The 11,942-nt window shown below is 38.2% G+C and overlaps 1 protein-coding gene and 1 long non-coding RNA gene across 6 annotated transcripts in view; one reads left to right on the top strand and one right to left on the bottom strand.

Moving 5' to 3' along the window:
* The window catches only part of tecpr1b (tectonin beta-propeller repeat containing 1b), a 39,585-nt gene that overhangs the window by 3,065 nt on the left and 24,578 nt on the right, over positions 1-11,942 (bottom strand). For all 4 annotated transcript variants that reach the window (XM_017488986.3, XM_053675001.1, XM_017489003.3 and 1 more), the window contains exons 21-24: positions 10,348-10,483; positions 8,981-9,073; positions 8,707-8,813; positions 8,441-8,560 (exon numbers count right to left, since the gene is read on the bottom strand). In XM_017488986.3, coding sequence (XP_017344475.1) covers positions 8,441-8,560; positions 8,707-8,813; positions 8,981-9,073; positions 10,348-10,483 — 456 coding nt within the window. The remainder of the gene's footprint in view (positions 1-8,440; positions 8,561-8,706; positions 8,814-8,980; positions 9,074-10,347; positions 10,484-11,942) is intronic.
* LOC124626135 (uncharacterized) lies at positions 2,749-7,313 on the top strand. Of its 2 annotated transcripts, XR_008393334.1 has the most exons (4): positions 2,749-3,256; positions 3,423-3,595; positions 4,007-4,172; positions 6,394-7,313. It is a non-coding gene; the product is annotated as an uncharacterized LOC124626135 (long non-coding RNA). The 2 variants fall into 2 exon arrangements; XR_008393333.1 differs by having other exon boundaries at positions 2,749-3,595.

Below are 11,942 nucleotides of genomic sequence, written 5' to 3'. Positions count from 1 at the left end.
GAGTTTTGCACCGTATATGAAATTGCATAGAAATGTGCCTAATTCACAATTTTAGATGTGGTATGTTTGACTGCCCCCATGTTTTCAGCCAGTTTTATTCATCAAATCCCACATATACAGACATCATGGGGAACATTACAAGTCTGTTAAGGAGTCCCAGGAACAGATGTAAGATAAAACATTTAAATGCCATGTAGACTTTTGTGAAGTTCAATGTGGGAGCCTAACACAGTTTTTATCTCATTTGAAGAGCCATATTCAGTCAGGCCTGGATATTCGATGCCCATTCATTTACAACAGAACATTTAAGGTGAGATCTACATTCGCATCACATGTATCACGGCTACATAAGAAGTACGTTGTAGACCACTTGATAGAGCCTGCTATGGTCATGGAAATTCCAGTTTCTGATGTATCTCAAAGCGAGAGATCAGAGGTTGTAGAACACAAATGTGTGGTTGTGGTTGAATCTCTTTCTAAGAAATTTAACCCTCTTCTATATGAAACTGCAAGCTAAATTGTTATTTCCTGAGTCTACCAGTCAAGGCCTTGTTGAAGAATTTCAAAATACCCATGACAGTGGTCAGTCTTATTTTCTTACCAACCTGAGAGGAAAAATTTGCTTTGGTTGAGGCGAGGATAAAGATGTGATTGTGTTGTCTAGGGAGAATTTGCTGTCAGCTTGTAAGAAAGAGAAAGACTGCTTTCGAGTCTGATTTCATCTATGTTGACCCAGCCCCAACAGTATTGACATATTGCTCAATATGTCCCAGTTAAGCAGACCATCAGCGCTCTGTTTCAAAGCCAGTCTGTGAGGGATAAGTATGAACAGATGCACTCTCAAACAGCTGAAAATGGTCTGTTTCACTACTTGTGCCATTACCCAGAGCTTATAACACAATTTGGACCACTCATTCACTTATGGACCATGCGATTTGAGAGCAAGCAAACCTATTTCAAGCAATATGTTAGAAAACGGCACAACTTTTAAAAACTTGTGTGCAACACTTGCAGAAAGGCTTCTCCAGGTCTATTTAAGTGCTGAAAACCTATTTCAGCTGCTGTACAAGTTGAGAAGGGCTTTGAAATGTTATTCTGACGATTATAATGATCAATGAATCAGTTGCTCATTTTGATTTTCAGAATACTTTAGTAGCTACTGCAATCACTTTGAATGGAACAAAGTACAGAAAAGGCATGGTTGTTCTTCTGGCCAGTAATGATGAGGGTTTCTTGTTCACCAGAATTCCATGGTTTTGGAAGCTGTGCAGTTAGTGGATTTGGGTGTGCAGTACACAACAGATGAAGTACACTGACAAATCTTGGGTCCTCAAGATGAGCTATTAGATTATTATCTTCTCCAGGAGTACAAAACATGTGGCTGAGAATGTGTTACACCACTCTTTTCCATCTCTTTAAGGTATGCCCAATTTAGAGGAGATAAAAACTTGCTATCTGCACCTCGTTACCTGGTCTCTCAGATGAAACACTCCAAAAGTTGATCCATGGACTGACTGCTATTGTTGTTGAAACAAAATCTGACCTCAACTTTGTGAAGGAAGAAGACCTCATGGAATACCTCAGGCCTATCCAATGTCACAAACTATTAAATGCACGGAAATGTAAAGGTATTTAAATTTAAATATTTGCTCTTCAAGTAGACAAAAAAATAACTGAAATGTCCTTTTTACTAATGTGCATTTGAAAACATTTAGTTATGTGTTCCATGTTCACTATTCTATTGGTAATTTGTGTTAGAACAAGCCAGCTGCTCGACCCCCCCTGGACAGTGTGCCAATAGGGAGGTCACATACAACCACAATTCCAAAAAAGTTGGGACAGTATGGAAAATGCTAATAAAAAACAAAGAGGATTGATTTGTAAATGTACTTTTTTTTTTTTTTTTAAAAAATACAAGTCAAAGACAAAGCATTTGATGTTTTACCTAATCAAATGCATAGTTTTTCTTAAGGTAAAAGTTTATTTTGAAATGGATGCATGCAACATGTTCCAAAAAAGTTGGGACAGGGGCGATTTAGGACTAATAGTGATGTGACAAGTTGGAATAAGAAGGCTCCAAAAAAAGGCCTAGTCCTTCAAGTTCAAGGATGGGTCGAGGCTTGCCAATCTGCCAACAGATGAGTCAGTGAATAATCCAACACTTTGAGAACAACATTCCCCAAAGACAAATTGTTATAATTTGGGGCATTTCACCTTCTACAGTGCAAAATATAATTAAAATATTCAAGGAAACCAGTCAAATCTCAGTGCGTAAGGGGCAAGGCCGGAAGCCACTTCTGAATGCGTGTGATTGCCGATCCCTCAGACGTCACTGTCTTAAAAACCGACATGAATCTGTAACGGATATCCTGACATGGGCTCAGGGATATTTTGGTAAACCTTTGTCATCAACACCATTCGCCGCTGCATCCACAGATGCATGTTAAGACTTTACTATGCAAAGCAGAAGCCATACATCAACACTGTCCAGAAACACCACCGACTTCTCTGGGCTCAGTCTCATCTGAGATGGACAGTAGCTATGTGGAATTGTGTTTTGTGGTCCGACGAGTCAATATTTCAAATAGTTTTTGAACAAAACAGCAGTCGTGTTCTCCAGGCCAAAGAGGAAAAGGACCATCCAAGCTATTATCAGCGTCAGGTACAAAAGCCAGTGTCTGTCATGGTATGGGGGTATGTCAGTGCCCATGGCATGGGTAACTTGCACATCTGTGAGGGCATCATTAATACAGAAAGATATGTACACATTTTGTACAGAGCAGGACAATGCCAAACCACATTCTGCCTGATTACAAGCACATGGGTGCATAAGCAGAGTGTGCGGGTGCTAGCATGTCCTGACCTGTCTCCTATTGAGAATGTAAAAAGTAAAACATCAATAATGTGTTAATAATGTGTTTTCAATATAGTACAGGGTGAACTGAATTTTCAAAGGACTCTTTTTTTTGTCTTTTTTGCATTTTCCATACTGTCTAAACTTTTTCGGAATTGGGGTTATATTACCATGAGTGCCGTGATATAAATGCCACTCCACCTCAGTCACTGTCTGAACTAAAGAACTCATGACCTTACCTGTTTTGTCTCAAGGGGGATCTCCTTAAACTTCCATTTGCTTATTGACATCTCTTCACTCCGAAGAATCATGGAGAGCATTGAAGTGAAATTTCATGAAAATTTCATGAAAAGAAGAGGATTCTAAGATTTTTTTTTTAAAGAAAAGCCAGCAAACAATCAGGTGTGTGCCATTCTAAGTATCAAAAGGGAAATTCTCTTGTCCTGTGCATCCTGCAACTCCTAATGGCCCATTTTAAAGAGGGAACAGAATTCCTTGTAAGGGATGCAAGTAATAACACTTGATTTTTCATGTCTGTTTTACAAATTAATCTGTTTTGCAAATTAAGATTTCTTTTAGGTAGCAGCAACTGCAGCACATCTGGAAAGAGATGGTACCAGATTCACCCAGATCGATCAACCAAGGCAATTTGCTTTAATCTGTATCGCTTACATTTACATTTATTCATTTAGCAGACGCTTTCATCCAAAACGACTTACAAATGAAGAAATACAAGCAAAAGTAAGTTGACACACTAAGTGTGTCTTTGTGTGACTATTACACACACATTCCTGTAAATTCATACCCCTTTGTCCCCCACTTTTTTGTTTCATGTTTACGATCTGTTTAAATCTATTTCTGTATGTTGTTTTTTCTTTTTCTGTCCCCATGGTTCTTGTATTCTATCATGGTGCCTCTATTCCTGCCTATCTCGCTCTGTGCCCCATTACTGTCAGTGTCTCTCAATCTTTCTCTCTCCTTAGTTAACTAACAGTAATCTTCAATATAACAAATATTGTTAAAAGTTTTATTTGTATTTAATAAAGGTTGTATTTGTTGACATTAACACTATTAGTTAACCTAAACTATCCACAAACAATACTTTTACAGCACTTATTAATCTAAATTTGCTTTTCCAATTTTTTTTTATAGGTGAAACAATGACACCATGCAGATGGATGTTGTCTGTGGAAAGGGAAGTTGTCCTGGGCCCATGTTTGGAGGCATTTATTGAGGGCCTGGCAGCATTATTTGTAACCTACAACTTCAACCTTGCTTATCAGGATGAAGCTGCCTGCACATTGGAATTTATTCAGTGGTAAGTCAAAGCTTTAACTCTCTCATTATTTATTCTAGTCTTCCACATTTTCTTGACTTTTTTATTTTTATTTTTTAAATGTACTTGCCCTTACTCAAAACTTATGGTAAGCATGTATTTCTACTTCAATTTGGACTCCTGGTTCTCATGTCCATTAGGGTCAAATTAACCCCACTCAAAAATAGCTTATTAAAAATAGCCATTAAGAATGTTTGAGATTCCAGGTTTTTATTAGGATTAGACATTTTGTGGAAAAATTTTCACAAATATGGGAAAGGAACCTCTTATGATTTAGAATCAGGCAGGCAGTTAATATTGCTGGGTTTCCAGCTAACTGTTTTTATGTGAATTTTAAATTTGGTCTTATGAGGACCATGAACAATTGCTCTAAATCCGCAACTACATCTCTCCGCAAATATTGTAGGGAGATCATTCAACTGCTCCATCATCATAAGGCAGGCTCCCTTAAGACAATGTGCATGATGCAGTGTGAAGATTTCCATTTTCTTTAGAATTATTACGGGAAGGTCAATTAACTTATTTGTGCTGTACACCAAAGACATTTGGGTTTGAGATCAAAATATGGAGATGAAAAGAGAGTTTAGGATTTCAGCTTTTATTTCCTGCTATTTACATCTAATATAGAACCTTTTATATCAGACCATCCAATTTTTAGGTGAGCAAAAGTATAGGGACAGATAAGTCTTCAGGTAAATTAAGATAAATAACACTTAATATTTGGTTGCATATCCTTTGCTTGCAATAACTGCATCAAGTATGCGACTCATTGACATCACCAAACTGCTGGTTTCTTCTTTTGTGTTGCTTTTCCAGGCTTCTACTGCAGCTTCTTTCAGTTGTTGTTTGTTTCAGAGATATGCTCCCTTCAGACTCCTCTTCAGGAGGTGAAATGCATGCTCAATTGGATGAAGGTCTGGTGATTGATTTGGCCAGTCTAAAACCTTCCATTTCCCCCCCCAGATAAAATCCTTTGTTGAGTTGGTGGTGTGTTTTGGATCATTGTCTCTGCTGCATGATGAAGTTTATCATTAATTTGGATGCATTTCTCTGTAAATTGGAAGACAAAATTTTCCTGTAAACTTCTGAATTAATTCTGCTGCTACCATCATGAGTTCCATCAGCAATAAAGGTTAGTGAGCCCATTCCAGAAGCAGCCATACAAGCCCAAGCCATGACACTACCTCCACAATGTTTCACAGATGAGCTTGTATGTTTTGGATCATGAGCAGATACTTACTTTCTCCACACTTTGGCCTGTCTATCACTTTGGTAGAGGTTAATCTTGGTTCCAGAATTTTTGTGGCTCATCTCTGTGATTCTTTGTGAATTCCAATCTGGCTTTCCAATTCTTACTGCTGATGAGTGGTTTGCATCTTGTGGTATGGCCTCATATTTCTACTCTCCAAGTCTTTTTCAAATGTTGGATTGTGATAACTTCACCCCTGCCCTGTGGAGGTTGTTGATGTCACTAACTGTTGTTTTGGGGTTTTTCTTTACAGCTCTCACAGTGTTTCTGTCATCAGCTGTTATTTTCCTTGGCCGGCCCATTCTGTGCCTGTTGCTCAGTACACCAATGGTTCCTTTCTTTTTCAGGACATTCCAAATTGTTGTATTGGCTATGCCCAATGTTTGTGCAGTGCGTCTGATAGTTTCCCCTTTTCTCCCATGGACAGCTCTCTGATCTTCATGTTGGCTTATCCTTTTTAACAACAAAAAGTCTTCACAGGTGAAACTGAAGGCTAAAACCAAGAGTAGATACTCAGAGCTATTTATTGTTTAAACAATCAATCTAACAGGACACACCTGGGTAACAAGAAACACCTGTCAGTTGCATGTTCCAATATTTTTTGCTCACCTACAAATTGGGTGGTCTGATACAAAATGTGCTATGTGTATTTATATTTATATATAGACGTGTCATTTAACATGTCTACATATAAATACCCGGAAATAAAAGCTGAAATTCTTAACTCTCTTCTCAGATTTTGCTCTCAAACCTAAATGTATTTAGTCTACAGCAAAAAAATATCTTTTATTAGCCTTGCTGTTTCTGTAGTTTTGGAGGGAAGTATATATTTGTTTATCATATTAAGTGATTAAAATGACACTTCTGCTGTGCTTGACAAAAGTTGTATTGTATTGTTTCATGAATATATGCTGTTTTTAGATAATTGGATGTTGTGGGTGTTTATTCTCACAGAGGAATTGTGGGCATTAACCCAGAAACTGGATCATAGCTTGCTGCTGGAAAGCTAGACAAGAAAATGCATGGAATGAACCAACATGTATGCACTCTGCTTCGAAAGCTGATGGACTTCGAATGGCTTGCTGGTTAAAAAATTTATTCCAATGTAATAGGAATAAAAGGTAGGCACACAGCTCGGACCAATATTTTCAGTTCATGTTCAAGTACATGGAATGTCTTGGACATTGAATTGGGTTTGCTGTTTAATGTATTTTCAATTTAAAGGTAAACACACAGGTCTGACCATTTCTTTTGTGTTAGTTTGTTTCAAGTTTAAGATTTTGACTGAAGTTCAGTCACACTCTAGGGATGTGTCCCTTTAATTCCCTGTCAGACAGATAAATCATTGTAGCTGCTCTCAGTGGTTCTTGGAAGCTTAACCAAGTCAATTTTCCCCCTTTTTGTCATATTTGCAAAGCTTAAGCATATTTTTTGTATATTTTTTTAAACATATCTTTTGTAAAAATCTCCACCCTCATTTCTTTTATTTATTATTTGACTAGTGAGCATATTTTGGAAACTGGTGCTTATTAGTGTTAAATGTGCCATTATTGTACAATAAATACATTTGGTTATATTGTGAAAACCTGTGAGGCAGTTATTTTGATGGAAAAATTTTTTTTCACATGGCACATACATTAAATTGACAAAAAGGGAAAGACCAATGAAGTATGGGACTACTGAATTTACAGAAAAAGTAGGTTTAAACAAATATATTAGATCACACCAGTCAAAAATCTCACCTGTAGTTATTTTAGTGAAGTGAAGGCAACTGAATTGAATTATATTGAGCAAATACTCTAGGTTAATGCAAAATGTATGTACATCAGTACATGTAAATTCACATTTGTTCTTGTAATTACAGTCACATTTATAGTAAACATACCTTATTTCTATTGTAATTTTACAGTGACTGCTGTAACAACATGGGTAATTTTACAGTATACATATATGGCAGTATGCTGTATTTTTTATACTACAAATGTAGTTCAATGTTTTAAGACACCCTTGTTTATTTAGTCTTACTGGGAACTAAAATTCCCTGTAAGTTACTATAAATTTTACAGTGCAGCTGCAAGGTAAATCATAAGTTTCTATTAATGCACTGGTTGAAAACTTTGTTTCTATAGTAACAGCTCCTTCACAGGGACTTGTATGGTGGATGCTCTACATAATCTAAGTTTAAGAATAAGCAGACAATAGCATGCTATTATTTTAAAAAATGTTTATATGGTAAAGTTTTCTGTAAGAAGAAATTTATTTAACTTTTTATGGAAGGAGTCTCCAGTGTAAGTTCTTTGTACTAGCTGGTAAGTTTTCTGCCACTGGGATGATGATGGGGAGGTGTTGGCTACTGGGCGGTTGAGAATTGGCAAGTGATCAAATTGGAGAGAAAATGTGGGAAAATCTGTGCATGTAGCCACAATTACACAATACAAATTGAGTGATTACACAATACAAACATTGATTTAAGACATGGAGCTGGAGGGCTCCCGAGTGGCACTAAAGAAAAGTGTTTGCTATCATCCGGAGATTGTGCGTTTCATTCCCAAAATTGCTCTCTGGGTGGGAAGAATGGCATATCCCCCCCCTACCATTTACTGCAACACTAGTCAATCATGGGTGTCTGTGAGCTTATGCATGTTGAACGGGGCAGATAGCACTTTCCTTTGAATGTGGTATGCTGCCTGGTGACGAAGCATGAGCAGCGGTTTGAGAAGCTGGCTGGCTGGATTCACATATTTTGGAGAATGTACATTAGCCTTCACCCTCCCCGTTTAATAGATGTCTTACGACAAGGGAGAGCTGGATGGTGGGTGGGAAGTGGCCAAGACTAAGTCAGGGAGAAATGACGCAGCTGGAAAGCAAAACTCAATGCATTGTAGCTCTAGCCATCACCTTTCTGTTATTTGGACCACTAGCTGAATAGATCTGTAATGCGGTCTAAGTGTAGGTTTGGCACCATGGGAAGTGATGGATATTAAACAACATGAAAACTTACGCCAATTCCAAAGTCCCACGATAAGCCTTTAGGCTGCATGGGCTGCACTCCTAGCCTGTGGCACACAGTGCCAGATTTCTCTGCTGGATGACCTGGAACCTTATCAGCGATTATCCAAACCTGGAGAAAATCATTGACATGGCTATCATAGCCATTGGAAAACACCAGGCTAGGTCAAAAGTCATTTTAATCCATATTACAATTTGCAGGGCAACATAAACTGAAATTACTGAGTTTTACAGAACCGCCAATGAAAAGTTTCATACCTGGTCCAGTGGTCCGATTGAGACTTTGCACACATTACCACCAATGAGCTCCCATGCAGAACCCTGAGGATAACTAGGGGTCAGACCCTGCCTATACCATAGACTGCCTGTGTTAGAACACACAGATACACATCAGTGACTACCGTCATTTCTACCGCCATAAATTCTATCTTTTTTGAAGTAACGGGTTATGGCTACACAGAATTTTATTAACATTTCAGTTTATCTGGTGCCTAAAAATGTAGAAAAAGTGAGCATTGGTGTTAGTTCTCACTGGTTTCATCAACAGCATATACAGAGGTCCTGCCCACAGACACCTGTCTGAGAATCTGTCTGTTGGGAGAGGGGATGTAGTACCAGCACTCGCCTGGAAAACAGTGTTAAAATACACATTATTTATCAGCTTCACATCCTTTGATCTTATCTTCCAACTGCTTCTCTATGGCAACAGGCTGAGGTCAGTCCAAAATGGCCACAGATTTCAGCTCTTACTGGGGGAATCGCAAGATGTTCCCAAAGACAACTCTCAGATGTCTGGAACAGCTCTAGTGGGAGCCAAACAAGTGGTATCCTCATGAGATGCTCAAACCAGCTCAACTGGCTCATCTCAATTTAGAGAAGCAGTGGGACTAGGCTGAGGCTCCTCTAGTTGCCAGACTCTTTACCCTGCTGTAGATGACTTCAAACCAGCAATCCGTGGCTGATTCCAAGCATCCATTTGATGTGAATATTAAAATGATGCCCTTGACCTGTATGTGCATGATTTTATGCATTGCAGCTTCAAAACTGCTAAATAGTGACTCTTGCCCCTGACCTGACTATGTGTCCTCCACTTATAGCAAAAACTCCAGGTTCTTAACCTCTTACACTAGGTGCAAAATTTCTCCCCTACTATTTTTCCAGATGCTTTACACTTAGTAGCAAAATGTTTGTGTGTTGTAGGTCCAATTAGGATGATGTCAAGAAGACAACATCTGTAAATAAAGAACTATGTTCCCTTTTATTCTCCATACCGACCCTGGCTGTGCTTTGGTATCCTACCTATGAATATCAAACAGGATTGGAGACAAAGCACACCAGTCACTGAATCTGACACCCAACTTAAACCTACACACTTTCAACCCTTACAGAGACTGGATCACAGTAACTGCATACAGTATATGACGGCACACAATCATACACAGGTAGATCCCTCACCACTGGCCCATGGGGCAGCGGTAGCTTAGTGGTTAAGCCATTGTACGAGTGTGGGGAATCTAGACATCACTGAACCAGACTGAGTCTGGTTCCTCTCAAGGTTTCTTCCTCGTCACCGGCTTGCTCAATCGGGAAAAATTCACACATTTAAAATCTGTATCCCATGTTTATATATTTCTGATAAGCTGCTTTGAGACAATGACCGTTGTTAAAAGCGCTATACAAATAAAATGTGATTGAATTGAAATCACCAAGATGCTATTGTTGGCTCCTTCAGAAAGACCCTTAACTGCTCAGTTGTATCCTTTAAGTCGTGTTGGAAAAAGAAACAGCCAAATGAGATAGATGCAACTAGTGTACTTACATTATTTTTTAAATACAAACACTCAATTCATATTGACATAAATCACCAAAGACACTCCCTGGTCTTGCTCTGCATCTCACCTGCAGGGTTTTGGGCTGAAACTGAGCCGCGGTAGAAGACTGCTCCGTCCCGGGCAACTGCCCACACCTGGTGTCCTCCTCCAATACAAATGGACTTAAAGGGCTGATCTGTCCCCACATGGAGCCACGAGCTGCCCTACAGTACAGAGACACTCCGTCTGAGCAACTCTCATGTTTTACAATGAGCAATTTAGTACAAAGGCAGGACACATGGATGTTGTAGAGTTATTTCTTAATTGGAGCTGTGTAGAGAGGTGAACCTCAGGAACACTTAATAAAGTCCAGTCTAAACTGAAATATCGCATTCAATCAATGCTGTAGGTGCACACACAGGTAAATCTGGCATTGCTGAGGACTCATTATTATGCAACTTATTCAGCAAAGTTGCATAAAAACAAGTGCAGAATTGACTGCCCAGAATGGCATCCGCACGGATTGGTGTTTGACTCATAAAACTGTTGTACAACATCAAAATGTGTGGTGATTTTAGGACAAATGATAAATCAGCTTCGGCTGTGTGGACAGTTCCAACGAGTTTAACAGAAACAAAAGATACAATTAAATTTCAACAACAAAACACAAAAAAACAAAAAAACTACAAAATGCTAAAATAAATTGGATGACAAAAAAGCAGACTATACCAAAATAAATAAAATTGTCATGTTTTAGTGGAACTGTAAAATCATGTAAAAATGTAAACGAAAGATGTTTGATGATATCCAACCGTCTGAAGACTCTGCATCCAGGTCAGCATTTTGTGACATCTATTGTTTGTAAATGCACCGATTATTCAAATGAAGAGACTAATGAGATGATAAAAATTTATGTCTGCACTTTAACATTTAGTTGCATGTTGACACTAAACTACATTACCTGCAGTTCAATGTGAGGATAGTTGCTACTCTACTTGCTATACTTACAGTGTTGTGAACAAGTATTTCTTCTGTTTTTGTGTATCTCTCATACTAAATTGTTTCAGAAATTAAAACCAAATCTAAGATAAAACAAAGGCACCCTGAGTAAACACAAAATACAGTTTTTAGATTAAAATGTTATTTCCTGAAGCAAAAAAAAAAAAAAAAATCCAATACCAACTGGACCTGTGTGAAAATGTATTTTCCTCTGTACTTACTAACTCTATGAAATTGCATACATAATGGAGTTCAATTGGACTAGACACAACCAGGCCTGATTACTGCAAACTCTGTTCAATGAAATCAACACTTAAATAGAACTTTTTCAGCTGCATGGAGTTGGTTAAAAGGTCTTAGACTCTATGCCAAAATTGAAAGAAATTACTTAAATGATAAGTAAGGTGGTGATTGAAATGCATCAGTCTGGGAAGGTTACAAAGCTATTTCAAAGGCTCTGGGACTCCAAAGGACCACAGTGGGGGGAATTAGTTTTTCACATTAGTGATAAGTGTTGGATAACTTTTTTTTTCCTTCAATAAAAAAACCCCAAAAAACTGTAGTGCGTTTTACTCATGTTGCCTTTGTCTGAAGATCTAAAACTATTTAGTATGAGATGTACACACAAACAGAATAAATCAACTTTTTCACAGCACTGTATTAATGATTCTGATATTGATTTTA

Source organism: Ictalurus punctatus, chromosome 2 (assembly GCF_001660625.3).
Source record: "Ictalurus punctatus breed USDA103 chromosome 2, Coco_2.0, whole genome shotgun sequence".
Taxonomy (NCBI): Eukaryota; Metazoa; Chordata; class Actinopteri; order Siluriformes; family Ictaluridae; genus Ictalurus; species Ictalurus punctatus.
Note: the sequence above shows the minus strand (reverse complement) of the source record. Positions and strands in the feature narration are given on the sequence as shown.